Source organism: Ictalurus furcatus, chromosome 9 (genome assembly GCF_023375685.1).
Source record: "Ictalurus furcatus strain D&B chromosome 9, Billie_1.0, whole genome shotgun sequence".
Classification (NCBI taxonomy): domain Eukaryota; kingdom Metazoa; phylum Chordata; class Actinopteri; order Siluriformes; family Ictaluridae; genus Ictalurus; species Ictalurus furcatus.
Genome location: NC_071263.1, coordinates 12,963,576 through 12,983,176, shown reverse-complemented (window position 1 = coordinate 12,983,176; position 19,601 = coordinate 12,963,576). Strand labels below are relative to the sequence as shown.

The following is a 19,601-nucleotide window of genomic DNA, read 5'->3' as shown; positions in this document are numbered from 1 at the left end:
ATGGGCTCCATTAGTGTTTTATGTTCCCTGCTGCTCTTCTTATGAAACTCCACTGGCCAGCTATCAAAACTTGATTTCATTAGTTTTTGCTCAGATGTTTCTCCAGTATTTCATGGAATAATATTATTAGATATAATTATTTCCTCCATTTATTCGTACCACTAGGTAACATATTTATTTCAGCACTTCTACTACAGATAATCTTGTACTGTATTCGGTGCTGTAAGACTCTTTGGACAAAAGTTCCTACTAAATAATTGACATAAATGTAAATGTTAAAATCAGCATACAAATCAGGAATCTGTTTATATAATACAGTACACCTGAATATGATATTATAGGTAAACTCAAGCTTCCAGTTGGACATTTGAATGTTTTGACACTTGAATCAGAGCAGCTGAAAGCAACTGATTCTAGGTCAGTTGCTCAGGTCCAACCCCCCTTGCTAAAATTATCACTACTGAAAGAGAGGACAGGACATTTTAGATGTGAAAGATGAGTGTAAGAGTTGATAGCAAAAATTATATTGATGTGTTTGACAGATGTCATCTTCCATTAATGCCTTGTGTAGAGAACAAGTGTTCCAAATGGATTTTTTCTCGAAAAGTATTCATAGAGCACAGTATAGATTCACCTTACTGGTTTTGCACCTCCATCTCCATCAGAGATGATTGATCATCTTTATCAATGCTGTGTTAAGGGGGGCATGTAATTGTTTTGGAGTTGGCAGTGATGTTGGAATCATTATGAGAGACAATGATCTCCTTCATCTCTGTTTTGGGTTTCCGGCTTCTGTCAGTTTCTTTCCCCTTTCCCTCCCTTAAAAATCAATTATTCCATTAGGTTTTTATGGTCATGAGAGTACAGGTTTGTTTGTAGCTCTGTTCAGAACTGATAGAGACATATTACCTCAGAGCCCTTTCTGCTTGCTGTCTTCTGCTCTCACACACAGGTGTGTTTTGTGTACACTGCAAAGTAATTTGTGTTAATTCATCAGAGTCTGCACAGTAGAGAAAATATAACCCCCTTTTCACAAAGGTTCACTAATGTATAAAATAATGAGTCTTTATCAGACTTGGGAAAACAGATTCCAACAAAGAAATGGAGCATGAAAATGCTGGATTCCTTGGATTGCAGATTTGTGTGACTTGATTGTAGATGTAAAGCATTGTGCTTAAATGAAAGCTTGCCTGTTCCTCAAAAGAAAATAACATTGTGTAGAGACATGTAGTGGCTAATGGTATGCATTGCTATTTGTGAAATATGGGATGAATTCATTGATATTCTGAGGATTTTGCCAGGGTGTCTGAACCATAGGAAAATCCATCCCGTGTATAATCACATCCACTTACAAAGAAACAAACAAATGAAACACGCACACGTGCGCGCGCACACACACACACACACACACACACACACACACAGGTATTTTTTTTTTTAATTTTCAGGACCTAGGATATTATATATATTATATACTGTATGTATATGTACTGTATGTATACTGTATATGTATGTATGTAACATACTGTATATTGTATGTATGTAACAACCTATAAGTATTTGGACATTGACAAAGTTATTGTTATTTTAAGTGTCTACCACAATATAGGTGCATTTCAAAAAATTTGAATATTGTGGAATTTTTTTTTCAGTAATTTAATTCAAAAAGTGGAACTTTCATATATTCTAGTTTCATAACACATAAAGTGAAATATTTCATGCCTTTTTTATATTGAAATATTTCAAGCCTTTTTTTCCCATGGGCTTACGGCTCATGTAAATAAAAAATCCAGTATCTCAAAATATTATAATAAATAATACAGAAATGTCGACCTGAGAAGATCTCTAATCAGCTAATTATCTAAAATCACCTGCAAAGATTTCCTGAGACTTTAATCTCACAGTCTGGTTCAGTACAAACAACCACAATCATGGAGAAGGTGAAAGTCAATTTTGCATTTCATTTGGAAATCAAGGTCCTAGAGTCTGGAGGAAGAGTGGAGAGACACAGAATCCAAGTTGCAGTCCAGTTTGAAGTTTCCACAGTCAGTGATGATTTGGGGAGCCATGTCATCTGCTGGTGTTGGTCCACTGTGTTTTCTCAAGTCGAGAGTCAAGCAACGTCTACCAGGAGATTTTAGAGCACTTCATGCTTCCATCTGCTGACAAGCTTTATGGAGATGCTGATTTTCTTTTCCAGCAGGACTTGGCACCTGCCCACACAGCCAAAACTACTAGTAACTGGTTTGCTGACCATGGTATTACTGTGCTTAATTGGTGAGCCAACTCGCCTGACCTGAACCCCATAGAGTATCTCTGAGAGACACCAGACCCAATAATACAGATGAGCTGAAGGCCACTATCAAAGCAACCTGGGCTTCCATAACACCTCAGCAGTGCCACAGGCTGATTGCCTCCATGCCACACCGCATTGATGCAGTAATACGTGCAAAAGGAGCTCCAACCAAGTATTGAGTTCATAAATTAACATACTTTTCAGAAAGTCGACATTTCTGAATTATAAATTCTTTATTCTAATACTTTGAGATAGTGGATTTTTGATTTCCATGAGCTGTAAGGCATAATCATTGAGATAAAAAAAAAAAGGCTTGAAATATTTCACTTTATATGCAATGAATCTAGAATATATGAAAGTTCCACTTTTTGAATTAAATCGTGGGAAAAAATGAACTTTTCCACAATATTCTAATAGTTTGAGATGCACCTGTATATTGTAGTTGAAATTTAATAATGAATATGACCTCAAAGTGTAGACTTTTAGCTTTAATTCGAGTGTCTTACATCCAAATCTTCAATTATCTCAGAATCAGATGTGACTAAATAATGGTTGCATCAAGATAAGAAATAATAATAATTTGCCTATTATCTGAAGGATATTTGATCTAGGTTAAATTAGGTACATTTGTTAATAGTTTGCACAACTCATTTGTGACAAGAGAAAAGCACATGTAAGCAAAATTACCCAGAGTTATAAACTATAGAAATATAGAAAATATCTATAACTGTAGTAAAAATAAATTATATTATTGGAAAACGATAGACAACTGGATAATAAGTAATATGAAGCTTATGGCAGACATACTTTATGCAAAGAATCTAGGCAGCTGTTTCAATCTTATATGAAGTGGTTAATCTTATAAGAGTGGATCTACTTGACGTACTAATTCTAGCTAAACTACCATGCCAACATTAAAGGTGCATAGAGAAGCTTTGTAGTTACATTCTGATGGTGTCTCTTTGGTTGGTCCTGATCCGTGAGGTGACTTCAGAGCAGTCAGCCATAGCATCAACAGAGATCGCAGAGAGAGAGAGAGAGAGAGAGAGAGAGAGAGAGAGTGAGTGAGAGAGAGTGAGTGAGTCCTTAGAGTGACATAGTTCAACAGAGATTGTGCTTAATGTCCAGCGGTAGCATTGTATCTGCTTCTTCGGGGAATGCAGATAAAGGCTTATGATTTTGTGTGGACAATTTTCAGCAGAAATTTACAGTGAAGGTCCAGCTGTAGCCTAAGTTAAGCTAGCTTGTCCAGAGATTGTGGACAATGCCTTTGTGACTCACTGTTTACAACTGCTATTTTTAAGGCAAAGAAGTAGAATGTTCTGCAATGGCCAAGTCAATCACCAGACCTGAATCCAATAGAGCATGCATTTCACTTTCTGAAAGCAAAACTAAAGCCAAAACACCCCAAGAACAGGTAGGAACTGAGGACAGTTGCAATAAAGGCCTAGCAGAGCATCATTAGAAAGAAAACACAGCATCTCGTAATGTCTATGGGTTCTAGACGTCAGGCAATCATTGACTGCAAAGGATTTCCATTTAAGTATTTAAAAAGACAATTTAATTTATGATTATGTCAGTTTGTGCAATTACTTTTGGTCCCTTAAAAAGGAACTACATATAAAAAGCTCACCTGATTTGGATGTATATAGCCTCAAAGTAAGGCTGGAAGTCTGCACTTTGAGGTCATGTTAATTATTTGATCAATTCCAATATACTGTGGTAGGCAGCTGAAACAAAAACTTTGTCAAAGTAAATATTTATTGAAATCAGTACATATATATAATAAGAATTTTACACTGAATCCTAAACCTAATGTAAACTTTAATTAATAATTAATTAATTAATTAATAATTAATGGTATAAGTCAATAAATCAATATCAGACAAGTTATATTACAGCAAATGCTAGTTCTAAGTGCTTTGGATCCATTATTTTCACTTGGATGATCGTATAATTATCTCTCATCACTCACTGGGATAACGTGCAGAGTTAAAATGCACTGACATTAAGATTCCCTTAACTCACATTACTGATGTCCATTAACATTAACAGACCATGAACTTCAGCATTAACATTTGTTTATTTAATACTTTCCTTCAAAAAATAACCAAACAAATAATCCAAAAACCAATCACCTACATCAAACAACGTTTATTTGATTAATGAGTAATAATAAGTCTATACTAATAACTATATTAAATTAATATACAGTGTGTCCAAAAGTCTCTGAACATAGGGGAAATTAACAGTTTTTAGCAATATGTCTTCCAACATTGTTCATAATTAGTTTATATTATCTACAGTCTCTCTCTCTCTCTCTCTCTCTCTCTCTCTCTCTCTCTCTCTCTATATATATATATATAGAGAGAGAGAGAGAGAGAGAGAGAATTTTTTTTTTTTTTTTTTAAAGATAGCCTTTAAGAATGCCTTTGACAAAAGAAGAACATGAAATCATTCTCATGGCTGGATCGGGAAGCTGTCGAAAGGTTGAGATGGACTTTAACAGGAAACTGCCAAGCACATCACACACAACATTGTAGCCAAACTTATTAACAAATTCAAAAAGACTGGAAGTGTTGCGGACCAACCGAGAAGTGGATGTCCATGAACATCCACTGATGAAGGCACGACCGATGGCATACACCACCACGTATGGAGACTTTTGGGACACCCTGTATTTGCGATTGTTATTGGGTAAAATTCATAAATGATGCTAAATACCTGGTTCCAATATTTACAATCAGAGTTCAGTTGATTATCAACATTGGGAAATGTTATCATTTAATTTATGCAAATTTAGACAGAATAAAACATAGGTGAATGTAGAATAGAATGCTGACAGAATAAACTGGACAGAATAAACATTGGTGAATGCTGATCAAGTTATTTTTGTTTCTAAACATTACTTATGATTTAATCATGCTGACATGAATGGTGTCTTAATACTAATGTGCAGTAAATGTTTTTTTTTAAGGGAACCCTAATGTAAAGCATTACCAACGTGCTTAATCAAGTGGTCTAATTGCGATACTAACTGCAGATTCTAAATATCTATAAATACTCTCGGTCAGAGTCATTCTGTGGTACATAAGTAAACAAAATTAACCAGACAAGCCTGACACTGAGACACTATAATTGCTAGGCTGGCATTTTGCTTGGAGCTAATTACTGTGCAGTAATTAGACCACATGTTTACATTTCTCTGGTAACTTTAATGTAATTATTCATGTTTTCTTCAGACATAAGATTATTATTTGGTGTAATAGTCTTTATATATCTTGGTAGTTTATGCTATATGATGGTCATCTGCTTATCACAGTGAATTTAATGATAGATGATTGTTTGGATAGACTTTATGATGAATAAAGTGCCTGATTAGCTTGTAATCCTGGTGTGTCACTTCCCTACAAAGGTGCCTTTTGGTCAGGCAGAAGTCATTTTATTTAATGCTCTAGTAGACAGGATTTGTCCTGACAGGATGTTGGATCTACACAATGCAGCAGGAAGCAGCACTTTGAATGGCAATAAACAGTCAGTGAGCACTTTATTAGAACACCTGCACACCTACTCAATTATTTAATCAGCCAATTGTGTGGCAGCAGTGCAATGCATAAAATCATGCATATATGGGCCAGCAGCTTCAGGTAATGTTCACATCAGCCATCAAAATGGGGGAAAAAATGAATGATTTTGACCGTGGCATGATTGATGGTGACAGACGGACTGGTTTGAGTATTTGTGTAACTGCTAATCTCCTGGGATTTTCACACACACAACAGTCTCTAGAGTTTACTCAGAATGGTGTAATAAACAAAAAACATCCAGTAAGCGGCAATTCTGCGGACAGAAACACCTTGTTGATGAGAGAGGTCAATGGAGAAAAGCCAGACTGGTTTGAGCTGACAGAAATTCTACAGTAACTCAGATAACCACTCTGTACAATTGTGGTGAGTAGAAAAATACCTCAGAATTCACAACACATTGAATCTTGAGGTTAATGCTGCTTCAACAGCAGAAGAACATGTTGGGTTCCACTTCTGTCAGCCAAGAACAGAAACTGAGGCTGCAGTGGGCACAGGCTCACCAGACTTGAAAAACGTAGCCTGGTCTGATGAATCTGGATTTCTGCTGAGGCACACAGATGGCTTGGTCAGAATTTGGTGCCAACAGCATGAATCTATGGACCAAACCTGCGTTGTGTCAACAGTCCAGGATGGTGGAGGTGGTGTGGGGAATGTTTTCTTGGGACACTTACTGGGCCCATTAATACCAATCGATCATTGCTTGAATGCCACAGCCTATTTGAGTATTGTTGCTGACCATGTGCATCCCTTCATGGCCACAATTCACCCATCTTCTAATAGCTACCATGCCACAAAGCAAAAGTCCCCTCAAACTGGTTTCATGAATATGTCAATAAGTTCAGTGTGTTTCAGTGGTCTTCCCAATCACCAGATCTGAATCCAATAGAACACCTTTAGGATGTGGTAGAACAGGAGAGTTGCAGCATAAAAGTGTACCTGAAAATTCTGCAGGAATTACGTTATGACAAAATGAACCAGAATCTCACAGGATTGTTTCCAACATCTTGTGGAAGCCATGCCATGAAGAATTGAGGCTGTGTTGAGAGTAAAGGTAGACCCTACCTAGTATTACTGATTGTGCTCAGTGAGTGTAGTCTCAGTGAGTGTAGTCTATAAACACCTTCTCAGTACTTTTTTCACTTTGGCCCAAAATGTAATTATTGTATTGCAAAAACATTTTAAAAAATGAATTTGCACAACATTAAAAAAAAATTGTATTGCTCAATTAAAGTAACACAAAACTTGTTTCTAAGCTTTCTACATTGGTTGCTAAATTTCTTGATGTGGTACACTAAATCAAAGACTTATCCTAACCCTCGTCAAGATTCTATAAACCTGTTTTTCATTGTAAATGCCACCAGTCCTCTGATTGTCATCTAATTACCTAATTAATCATTATAAAAGGCTTAAACAATAAGCTCACTGCTGTCTTATCCAATTCCAGATAATATTACATTTACAACATGTCTGTGTCTGTGCTGTAACAGGACATCAGCATCTATAAGGATGTTTTTTAATAACTGATGATAAGCACATCACACTGCGTACCTGGTTTGAATAGATCAGCTACACAAATCAGGTCCACTTGCACATAATGGGCCTCATTTATCAGGTTTGTGTAAGACGAACCAAACTAAAAATGTCGGCCAGGTTCACAAGGTTTGCAGGTGTACTCGCATGTGTATGTTGCTCAACTATAAAGCACCTTCCTGACGTCTCTCATTTGCATTTAGTGATGCCCACAAACTCCATAAAAGGTAAAGCACATAGAGGGCTGAAAAACACAAAATGACTACTACACAGTGAAATAAAAATCAGACAGTCAGAAGTGGAAGTTATTTTTTTATGCCAAAAATAAATATTTAGCCGTGTAACAGCACCTGCAAAGGTCAAAATCTAGAGACAAATTACAAAAACGGTTTGTGACTTAAGTAAGTTGAAATTGTTTTAGGTGCCAGTGCGCTGGAAGTGTTGCATGGCATTAAAAGAAGATGCTGTGGTAAAGGGAACTGATTTATAAGCCAACTTTCATCCTCTGAAAAAATTATACCAGTCTTTAAACACTCTTGCTTCATAAAAGTGACATGCACTAAATCTTCTGTCAGATGAAGCTTTTGTTTATAGCTTATGGCTATGTGCAGTCAGACCAGCCCATCCTCCATTTATTCGGCAGCATTTCTTTTGTAATAATTGAATTATTAGTTTATCTTGTCTTAATTTATGGGTGTGTGTTGGCTTGCCTTCTTTATTTTTAGATTCTTTCATTAATGGCAATAATATAAAATGACTTAAATAATATAAAAATAATATGAATATAAAATATAATATAAAATTTTCTTGATGATATCCTTAGTCCATGACCTAATGAACTGAAGTAGCATGAGAATGTGTTTTTGATAAAGACTAGAAAGCACTTCTGTAAGTTGTACTGGATAAGGGTGTCTCCTAAATGCTGTAAATGTGAATAAACTTGACAGTGTAATACATATATAAAAGTGCAGTAATTCATGCAAAAAATTATTTGACATTGAGCAACCAAGGTTTACATTAGTCTTCTTATGAGCAAATGTGTGTAAATGCCCCTGTGAACGATTTATGAATAAATTAAATGCTCAGCTTGACAAATAAGACCCAATGTTTGAAACAGGGCTAATATAATAATGCTCAGTTGTATTCGAGTCACAAAGCAGGGAGGGTAAATCTGAAGGAAGCACTCGGGTGACAGCATGTAATTTGATATACATTATGATTGATATACTTTACTTTTATACCTCTCTGGTAAACCAGAATAATGACAGAAAATAGGCAACATGTTTCATGACCTGCATTTGCATATTGGAACACGATAGGCTTTTTAATTTTATGATGTAATAACATGTGCCTGTCACATATCCAACTAAGATTTTTACACTTTATTAAACTGAAAGAATGGGGCACAGTTCATTGTAGTGGCAATTTTGAACTCTGACCTGTGTCGGCATTCAAATTAACTCCCGAAATGCAACAGTTTTTTTTGTTTCTTTGTTTTTTTTTTTTAATATAAAGTTTAGGATTTTTGTAAAGGTTCTTTGATCTCTTGAGGGATGACCTTTTGAGCATTTGTATTGCAAAAACCCTTCACCAGTAGTGGAGTATAAAACCTGCTGGAAAAGTGATCTGTCAGCTAAACCAGTGTTTAGTGAGGAAGATGAGATTTATAGGATCAGTAAACACAACACAAGTTAGAGATAGCTGTAAAAGTCGTGAAACTGACTTTTTCAAATGTACTTGAAGCTATAATGACTGTACTGATAGTTGTACTTGGGTAACAGCAATTACGAACAGCAGATTAATGCTCTGGTTGTTGCAAATAAGGTTTTCATTGACCAATAAGTGTGAGAAAGTACCAATTAACTTGCTGAATGTAATATGCACAGAAGTGGACTACCAGGAAAAAAAAAATTACTATAACCATCCAAACTCGGCTTTGCATGTACAGTGGGTGGCCAATTTGTCTGATACACACACTCTCTCTCTATCTGTGTGCGTGTGTGCATGCGTGTGTGTGTGTGTGTGTGTGTGTGTGTGTGTGTGTGTGTGTGGTGCTTGTATGAGAGAGGGAAACTTGCGGTACTTGTATCAGAGCAGGAAAGAAACTGCAGTCATCCAGCCTGCTTGTACGGCTGATAAATGTTAATACAGTATTTACATTATGAACTGTGAATACTTACATCATCCTTCATCTTCCAAGCATATGTCAATTTGATTGCTGTTTCTGACAAAAATCATTCTTAATTTAATCACTATCACATTTTGATCTTGATGCATTAATGCTGATATCTTGGGAAAATTACTGCTGTGTTTCTTTCACATTATAAGTTTCCATTGACAGTGTTATGATGCCATGCAGTGTACTGGTGCTGCAGGCGGCATGTGATTTTACCAGCTACTTCATCAACGTTATACTGTTCCACAGGGAAGATAATTGTTGCCATTTAATGGCCAGAGCCCCAGACCCCACTCTGAGAAGCTTGGGGGAAGTTCAGGACATGCAAACATGTTTTTCACTATGTGGATATGAGTGATTAGAGAATGGAATATACAGAGTGCAGGGGTCAGTGGATTTTTGGAAACTGTGGACATACAATGATCCTTATTCATACATCTGGTGTCACCCTGTGGAAGACAGCATACACTGCAGCCTGTTTTCAATCAATCCTCTACAATAGATGTATGTGAAATCCCTTACAGCCCTGCTTTGCTTTGCTATTCACAGCAAGGCCTCTCATACATTATTTCAGTAATGTTTTACATTAAATTATTCAGTTACTTCAGCATTAATAAATCATAAGTAATATATTAATTGATGTTTGTTTAAATTTTAATAACACCTGCCTTGAAAAATGTTTATTCAGACCATGACCACAAATCCACCTAAATTGGAAAAAATGAAATTACAACATCATTGCTGATAATGCACTGAAAACATGCGTTCAGCCACAGTTCTACATTTTGCCACTTACCAAATGCAAACATGTTAATTAAGGTGTTGTTTCATATTCGTCATTGAAGGCTTCATTTTACTCAATGCTGGAATGGTTTACTTAAAACTTAACTATTCACACCATGCCTACCTCCAGTTCCATGCTGGCATTGTAAAATCTAATGAATTTAGAGAATGCTTTAGATGGCTCTCAAGAGCTATCTCTTGAGAGGAGCACTGCCAATGACCCCACTGCTTTTGCATGCTCTTATCAGAGAGAAGTGAAGCAGAGCTAGTTTTATCTGTGTGTTTATACACACACACTTGCTCTCTGGCTTGTTTCTGACGTGAGAGACGAGACATGCCAAGCTGACCATAATCATCGCTCAGGCTTCAGTCTGAAGACAGCAGTGCTGCACACACACTGGGCGTGAATTTCTCACACATGGTAAGTCCTTTGCCATAATACATCCTGCTGCTATGATGCAAGGTTTAGATTTAATGAACAGATTAGCCTTAATAAAACCTGTGGTATCAGTAATTGTTTCCTGTTTGAGGTAATGACCTTCAGGTCCCACCTTGTATTTTTTTAATTTCATGTACATATGTTACCTGCTTGGCTTGTAAATGAGGGTGGATTACAGCATGAGGAATGGCATATGCTGTTGAGGAGCTTTATATATTTGTCTGGCAAATACGGTGTTCCTAACTTTGACCAGTTGGCCTGGGTGTTATTATTCCATCTATGGCCGTTTGTTTGCACACTAAAGGCAAAAGTACTATTACCTTTCAGTAGGATTATTTGCTTTTCCACTGCTGGCTGAGATACAATCCATCATTCTGCCTACTATACAGTAGAAATGACACTGCTAAGGTGAATTAAAACTACTTTGTATATATGATACAGACGGGCTTTCATGCATACCAGAACTTTGCATCACACACTTGGAAGTGCATTCAATTATGTATTGTAGTATTTGAATGTTAATACTGTTTATATATTTTATAGCAGCAGTAGTACTTCCAGTATGAGTGGAGAAAGCTTGAGGACATGTGTGTTGATCACTCTGTTGGGTCTAATGTTACTGGAGTCAGCTCATGGTCAGCATATAGCAGAGGAGCCCTGCTCAGTCCAAATCCTTGTTCCAGGACTTAAAGGTACATGACACTACACAGCAACACTCTGCTAAACACTAAAACATGACTAGCAGCCTGACTAAAGTTTTCGGTTTGTGATTAAGACTAAATTCTACCATCATGCTATTACATATTTCTACAGGGGTACTGTCCATGGATAATGTCAGTAGCTTTGGTGAAAAGTGTCAGCTAAATGTAAATGATTCTAATGTAAATGGCTGGTCCAGTGGAGATTTTCTTGATATGATGTTAAAGAAAGTGGGCGATGAACAAATAGAATGTTTTTTTTTCAAAGTGAAGTGTGTGTGTGTGTGTGTGTGTGTGTGTATTTTACAGGGGAAATAGGGGAGAAGGGTGAGAAAGGTGCACCTGGGAGACCTGGCAGAGTGGGGCCACCTGGAGAGACAGGTACTGTATGATTTAATGTTAATGAAAATGTCAAACGTTTGCAAATCATTAAATAAAAGTGCAAAAAAGACAGGAAGCTTACAATTAGTGAGAGAACTTAAGTCCAAAGAAGACTAAATACAATTCGACCGATGAACCATGTGACCACAAGCTTCCGCTGGCTTTCATGACATTTAGGGAGTGCAGAACTGCAAAATGTTCAATGAGTTCAAAGGTCATCTTAGTGCAAAGTGTAGAATGCAGTAATGATGACAAATGTTTACCACAGCCTTTAATGAAGATTAAGTGTTTTTTTTGTGAAAAATGGGGGAAGAGATATTCATAGCCGTGAATCTAAGATACCATTTCAGACACCATTAATCTTATCAGAAGTGTTATGCTTGCATTTTGATCATGAAAGGCTTTATTTATCTTTATTAGGACCACCTGGACTTAAAGGACAAAAAGGTATCATGGGACGTTATGGAAAAATGGGTCCCCCTGGATTAAAAGGTGGAGTAGGCTAGAAAAGTAAGAAAATAATTCATTTTTAATACCTTTGAAAGTCTTAACAAACGCTTACAACCTATTTATAGGTTTAAAAGGTGATATGGGAGATCCAGGTCCTAAAGGCGAAAATGGAGACCCAGGTAAAAAAAAAATCAGACAGGGAATCAATTCTTATTTAATTAAATAATGCTTAGACATTACATAAATTTGGCTCTGGCATCTGGTTTGTTGCACCAGGGCTCCCCTGTGAGTGTGGTCCCCTGCGAAAGATGATTGGTGAAATGGATAATCTTGTGGCACAGTTAACCAGTGAACTGAAGTTTATTAAAAAAGGTATGTCCTTGCAATGAACCCCAGAAAAAAGCTTTAAATCCAGAGTCCTTTCTCTGATATTATGCAGAGCACACAGGTCAAACCCCTATGTTAGCGCTTTGTCTGCTTTAATACAAACCTACGTAAATACACTGCTGCCACTCAAGAAAAAATTTCCCATAAGCATCTCGCGTTACAGGAAGTGCATTCTGTTGCTATAAGAAATCATCTCGTTATTATGAGAAAAGCATCTCAAGAAAAGCATGAAGTAAAATTTGACTAATACTGTCAAAGTTTGTCAGAATCAACAGGTAACCATGTAGGCCATATTGTTAAAAAAGCAAGAGCAATTATATTGTTTTTATAACATTTATCTCATAATAAGATTTTTTTTCTTGTAATAGCAAGATATTTTCTAATAGTAACATTATGCATATACCATGAAAAAGAGATGTTTGCTTGTAATAACAAGATGCTGATTTTGTTTCTTGAATGGCCACAATACACTTCCACAGAGTGCATGTTAAAAGCCTGTTATCTTCAGTTTCAAATGTTTTGTCAGTTACATAAATTATCTAATACCAACAATATCTCAATTCACAGACTGACAAAAGAAATCAGTCACTGTTTTGTCTTTCTTTGTACAGTGTATTTCTGTATATACAGGGTGTTGTAGTGTGATTACAGAAATACCAGTGCTCACTTTTCAGCACTGCCCTCCCCTGCAGCTGTTGCTGGAATTAAAGAGACGGACAGTAAGGTGTACCTTCTGGTGAAGGAGGAGAAACGTTACCGAGATGCTGAGCTCTACTGCCAAGGCAGGGGTGGGCACCTGGCCATGCCCAAAGATGCCAGTGCAAACAGAGCCATTGCTGGCTACGTAACAGAAGCTGGCCTTAGCAGAGTGTACATTGGCATTAATGACCTAGAGCGTGAGGGACATTTTGTGTATGTGGAGCGCTCACCTATGAGCACCTTTACCAAGTGGCGGGAAGGAGAGCCCAATAACGCCTATGAAGATGAAGATTGTGTGGAGCTTGTGTCCTCGGGAGAGTGGGTTGATGTGGCCTGCTCTCTAACCATGTACTTTGTGTGCGAGTTTGACAAAGACCAGATTTGAGCAACTCCACTCGGAAGGGGGGGGATGCTGATTATAGTAGTGACTTTTGCAGCCTCGTAGTGCAAGAGTGTAATTATTCTGAGATGCCAACAGAGACTCATTCTGATATGTCTATGCTTCACATACAGTGAAGAGAATTACATTTGTAAAAAATATATTTCTAATATTTCTTATTTGCTACGAACTTTATGGATTGCCCTTTATCATGTACTATTTTGCATTTGTATATACTGTATAAAGCCATAAATAAAGCTATATCAGTTAGTGCAATTTCTATTGCTTTAAGATGAATAAATTACTGGGAAATAACTTGGAAAATAATTTTACTGTGCTGCCCTCTAGCGGTAACCTGCGAGTACTGAATGTCTCCACACAATACAGTCACTGGTCACTGGTCTACGTCCACACATCCGGGGAAAAGATTCAACACCTACGCTGTTATTTGTAAAACAGGAAAAAAAAAAAAAAAAAGGAATTACCACATTTTGCACAGATATTATGATTAGAAAAATATTAATATTTTAAAATACACTATTTATTATGAAACATATCACACTAAATATCTTGTTGGCATAAAAATTATTTATTAGAGCAAGATGATTAAAGAGGATTGGCACCCTGTCCAGGGTGTACTCCACCTTGTGCCCAATGCTCCCTGGGATAGGCTCCAGGTTTCTCCGTGACCGTGAAGAGGATAAGCGGTAGAAGATGGGTGGATGGATAGATGGAAGATGATTAAAGAGTGAATTTGAAAAAGAATTTCACTTTTTATGTGTCACATCTTGTTCCACATGCTTATTTAAGATGCTGGCTATGCAAATTGATGTTAAAAACAAACAAACAAACAAACCATATACAGTGGGATCCAAAAGTCGGAGACATTGAAAATCAGGGAACCAAAACAAAAAAACACCAAAAAATAAGTTTTAGATTTTGAAAACAATTGTTTAATGTTCAATATTTTGAATATGTATTATTCAAGATTATGGACTATTTAAATGTAGGCCTAAGCAAATGTGTGATATTGACCATGTTAATGGCTTTTATACAAAAGGTCAGATTTTCCTCTATTTAAGCAGATGACACTCCAATGGATTTGATCTAAAATAGATCATGAGATTTTGCTCAAACTTGTGGAGTCTATGCCAACTTGAGTGCACAGTGTCTTTAAAGCAAAGGGGACATATCAAATACTTGGAAAATTGTGCAAATATTTCAAAGATTCTACTTTTCACTCAAGTTGTTGTCAATAATATGATTTGAAATGAGAATTGTTGTGTTAAATGAGAAAGGAGGATAGAAGTGTACTGTGTATTGCATCTTTATGCATTTCGAACACACACACACACACACACACACACACACACACACACACACACACACACACACACACATTATTTACTGTCTGTGTGCAGTTTCACATATTCTCCCCATGTTCATTTAAGTTTCCTCCAGTTTTCCCAGATCTCCTTATCTCACCAAACATGCTGGCAGGTGGCTTGGCTATATTAAATTGCCCCTAGGTGTAAAGGAGTGTGTGAATGTGTGTGTGCATGGTGCCCTGTGATGGACTGGTGTCCCATCTAGATATCACACCCAGTGCTCTGGACTCTCCGTAACACTGGCCAGCATAAAACAGCTACGGAAGATGAATGAATGTGCAAATAGCTTCATATAGGGAATAAAATGTAGGCCATTTTATTCTTTAAGACAAATGTCAAAAACATATGCTTTATAATTGAAACCTTTTATATGGCATTTTACCTGATATCTTGTAAAAGTTTCTATATTTATATACAGTGCCCTCCACTAATATTGGCACCCTTGGTAAATATGAGCAAAGAAGGCTGTGAAAAATTGTCTTTATTGTTTAACTGTTTGATTTTTTGTTAAAAAAATTCACAAAAATACTCTGTTCTCATGGATATCAAACAACTACAAACACAACACAGGTTTATCAAAAAAATATATCTATGTGACTTTTTCCAAATTTTGATCTCCACGCTGGTGGACTCTCCTCTTCAGTTCACCCCACAGGTTTTCTATGGGTTTCGAGTTAGGGGACTGGAATGGCCATGGCAGGACCTTGATTTTGTGGTCTGTAAACCATTTTTGTGTTGATTTTGATGTATGTTTTGGATCATTGTCCTGCTGGAAGATCCAACCATGGCCCATTTTAAGCTTTCTGGCAGAGGCAGTCAGATTTTCATTTAATATCTGTTGATATTTGATAGAGTCCATGATGCTATGTATCCTAATAAAATGTCCAGGTCTTCTGGCAAAAAAACAGCCCTAAAACATTAAAGAGTTGGGGGATGGTGGCTTAGTGGCACCAGGGTTGGGGGTTCAATTCCGACCACCACCCAGTATGTGCAGAGCTTGAATGTTATCCCCTTGCTTTGGGGGTTTCCTCCAGGTACTCCAGTTTACTCCCCCAGTCCAAAGAATGCATTGTAGGGTGACTGGAATCACTAAACTGTCCATAGTGTGTAAATGGATGTGTGAATGGGTGTGTGAGCGTGCGCGCGATTGTGCCCTGCGATGGGTTGACACTGGGATAGGCTCCAGGCTTCCAGCGACCCTGTATAGGATAAGTGTTATAGAAAATGGATGGACGCATGGATGACCACTTAGATGTCTGTCTGTTTCTTTGTTTTCCATTTGATCTTATATAATCCCTCATCAGACATGTCACTGTCAGACATCACTGTTTAATATTTTCGCTATGAAAACCAGAGTATTTGTAGATAAAGCTTCCCACATCTTCAGTGATGGTACACACAGAATAGACTTGGTTGTATAGCATTAACCTATGAAGTCAGAGCTGCAGTATTTCATTTTCAGGAGACAGATTAAAAACAACAGTTTACCTCTTTGGAATCTAAAGGCAGCTGGTGTGTAGTAGTCTGGGAGGGTTGAAATTCAACATAGCTTGATGAGTTCCCTGCTCAAAAGCACCTGATCCAATTCACCTATTAATTACCAGGCTTAGTACGATTGTTAGAGCAAGAAAATCATCAGATGGTGCCAAAATCCAGTCCTCACAGACAGGAATTGATGATCTCTTCTGTATTTCATTAGGGCATGAAGATAAGGACATTCTGAGTAGTATAGCACAGACCTGCTGAACAGATTATTTGATTTCCAACATGTATCAGTTATTAAAGATGTCTGGTAATTAGCACTTTGATATGTGAGGTGTCAAAGCAACAGGAGTCCAAAGAAGCCAAATAGTGGACAAACAGCATTGTCAAATAGAAAAACAGTGGTCAGACAGGGATAGATAGATACAGCAGATTTATAGGACAATTGTAAAATCTCCAAAAAGTACAGAGCAGCTCTATATCCAAAATCTGGACCAAAGCAATGAATGCAAGTAACCATGGACTGAAAAGTCAAGTTTCATCATATGTATTTCCTATATCTGGACGAATTTATTTTTAAAAAAGGTCAAAAGATGCATTCAACCCACAGCGTCTGTCAGGCATTAAATATGGTGGGAGAGCTATAATATTTTTGGCAAACATCTCATGGATGTCAATAGGTCATGTGATTACTTTGCAAGAGTATATAACAGACAACAAATTTGAGGTTATTTTGCAGGACCAGGTGTACCCTATAGTGCAAATACTCTTTCCTGATGAGGTTCCCCTATTCCAGGATTAGAATGTCCCCATTCATACTGCTAAAATTATTCAAGAATGGTTTGATAAACATCAAAATTAATTCAAATGCCTTCCACTGACTCCCCAGTCACAAGATTTAAACATCATTGATCCTTTATGTGAAGTTCTGGAGCTGAGACTGCAAAACAGATATCAACATAGTTCATTCCCCAAAGAACTAGAAGATTTCAATACCCCAGCAGAAAAAAAAAACAACTTTTCAGGACATATATGACAGCATCCCAAGAAGAACTGAAACTGTTCTGGAGGGAAAGGCCCTACTTCTTATTATGCTAATTATTTTGTCCATCATCTGTAGTTGCATCTTGTAGTTTATTTTGCTATTCTACGGTGTGCAAGTAATCTTCATTAATAATTAAATACATGCCCTAGAAACTCCTATGTTTATGGCACAGTTAATTATGCATTTTATTAAATGGGAGTTAGCTCAAAATTAATTACACATACTTAAATTTCACATACCTTTGGTGGGAAAGCCTGCTTCACTTGATTATCAGAATGGTTGTTTCCAATTTGCAAAGCGGAATTACATTTTAATAAAAGAAGGTTTTTATGTTGATTAAAAATGAACTATATAGAAATGAGAATATTATATGCTTGTGTGGTTGCAATTGCTTGCACAGAATTTTTTCTGATTGCCTGGTTTTTAGTGTAACAGCTGAAGTCTGCTAACTGTGTATGTCCAATTTGCACTAATAGTGTATTTGTCAGTAGTATAATTTGGCGTTGAGCGATACATTAGCCTATATCACAAGGTCTCATTTATGGGATAAGAAAAATGATGCAGGGCAAACTACTACTACTACTACTATTAATCACACACACACACACACACACACACACACACACACACTTAGAGCCAGCTCTATTTGTGATTTCTAATTTTTTTTTTTCAATTCAGTAATGATCTACTGGGTTCATGCTCTGTTTAGTGTTTCTGAATACCAAACATGCTAAACAGAAAAGTTGTAACCATTTCATTCAAATAAAAATTCTTCTCTTCCAAATGAAGTTTGAGGAAGAAAGGCTGATGAAGTAATTGATCCACCTTGTTCACATTCATTACACCTGTGAATGTATTTCACATGAGTCTTCTCAATCACTGCTGATGACATGTCACTGACCTGGGCTGAAAATTATGTTTATGTCTGAGTAATAACCTGACACAACAGTTTCTGAACAGCTGCATGAATCTATTGTAGACTCTGGCCTTCAAAGCAATCAGCCTCAGCCTTGGTTCTTCATACCATTGGTGTTGTATGCTTGATTTCATCCATTCTCTGTACCGCTTGTCCAACACAGGTTCACGGGGAGCCCGGAGCCTATCCCAGGGGACTCGGGGCACAAGGTGGATGGGGTGCCAACCCATCGCAGGGCACAGTCACACACATACTCACACACCAATTCACATACTAAGGACAATTTAGAGATGCCATTCAACCTATGATACATGTCTTTAGACTGAAGGAGGAAACCAGAGTACTCTGAGGAAATTGTTGTGGATAAAAATGACATGAAATAAACACGAGGGAGACCTAGTATGAGTAATATGTAATTTTATTGAAAATTCACAGGACTGGTTGGATTCACACTTTAAAATCTTTAAGAGTAACACACTATGGTTTATTAGTCACAGAGAAATATAAGAGCTGAGGAGGGCAGGCTGAGAAACACACACACTCTCGTACAGTCAAGGGCAGGCGTGCAGACATAACACACACAAAGGCCCCAACGCACACACATAACATTATGAGATAAAAACATGAGACTAAGGTCTCTCTAAAATTGTTTTCTCTCTCTCCCACTTTCAATCCTAATGGTAGTCAGAAAGTCCTCTTTCAAAACATCATGGTAAATTTGATAAGCCTTTTTTTAAACATCATGGTAATGTAGATGAGCTCTTTTTAACCCTATTGGTATTGAAATCATAGTCTTTCTAAAATATATTGGTTATCTACTGGGTAAATACAGTATAAATACTGGAGCTTGAGCTCCAGGTGTCAGATCACTTCTGAGAATTCTCATTGGTGTGGATCTCGTGAGGTGGGAATAAAATCTGGACCCTTGCTTCTTCTCACTCACGGCTGGTGTCTTTATTTCTATC

The 19,601-nt window shown here is 37.1% G+C and overlaps 1 protein-coding gene across 4 annotated transcripts; it reads left to right on the top strand.

The window, feature by feature from the left end:
• Positions 1-10,646: 10,646 nt before the first annotated feature.
• On the top strand, positions 10,647-14,081 carry colec11 (collectin sub-family member 11). 4 transcript variants are annotated; one of them, XM_053633476.1, is made up of 7 exons: positions 10,647-10,793; positions 11,355-11,503; positions 11,819-11,890; positions 12,311-12,382; positions 12,466-12,519; positions 12,617-12,712; positions 13,420-14,081. In XM_053633476.1, the coding sequence occupies exons 2-7, from the start codon at positions 11,374-11,376 to the stop codon at positions 13,809-13,811; spliced, it is 816 nt and encodes a 271-aa protein (XP_053489451.1). In that variant the 5' UTR covers positions 10,647-10,793; positions 11,355-11,373; the 3' UTR covers positions 13,812-14,081. The 4 variants fall into 4 exon arrangements, with proteins under 4 accessions (XP_053489451.1, XP_053489448.1, XP_053489449.1 ...); XM_053633473.1 differs by having other exon boundaries at positions 13,402-14,081; XM_053633474.1 differs by having other exon boundaries at positions 10,722-10,793; positions 11,358-11,503; positions 13,402-14,081.
• Positions 14,082-19,601: the final 5,520 nt, after the last annotated feature.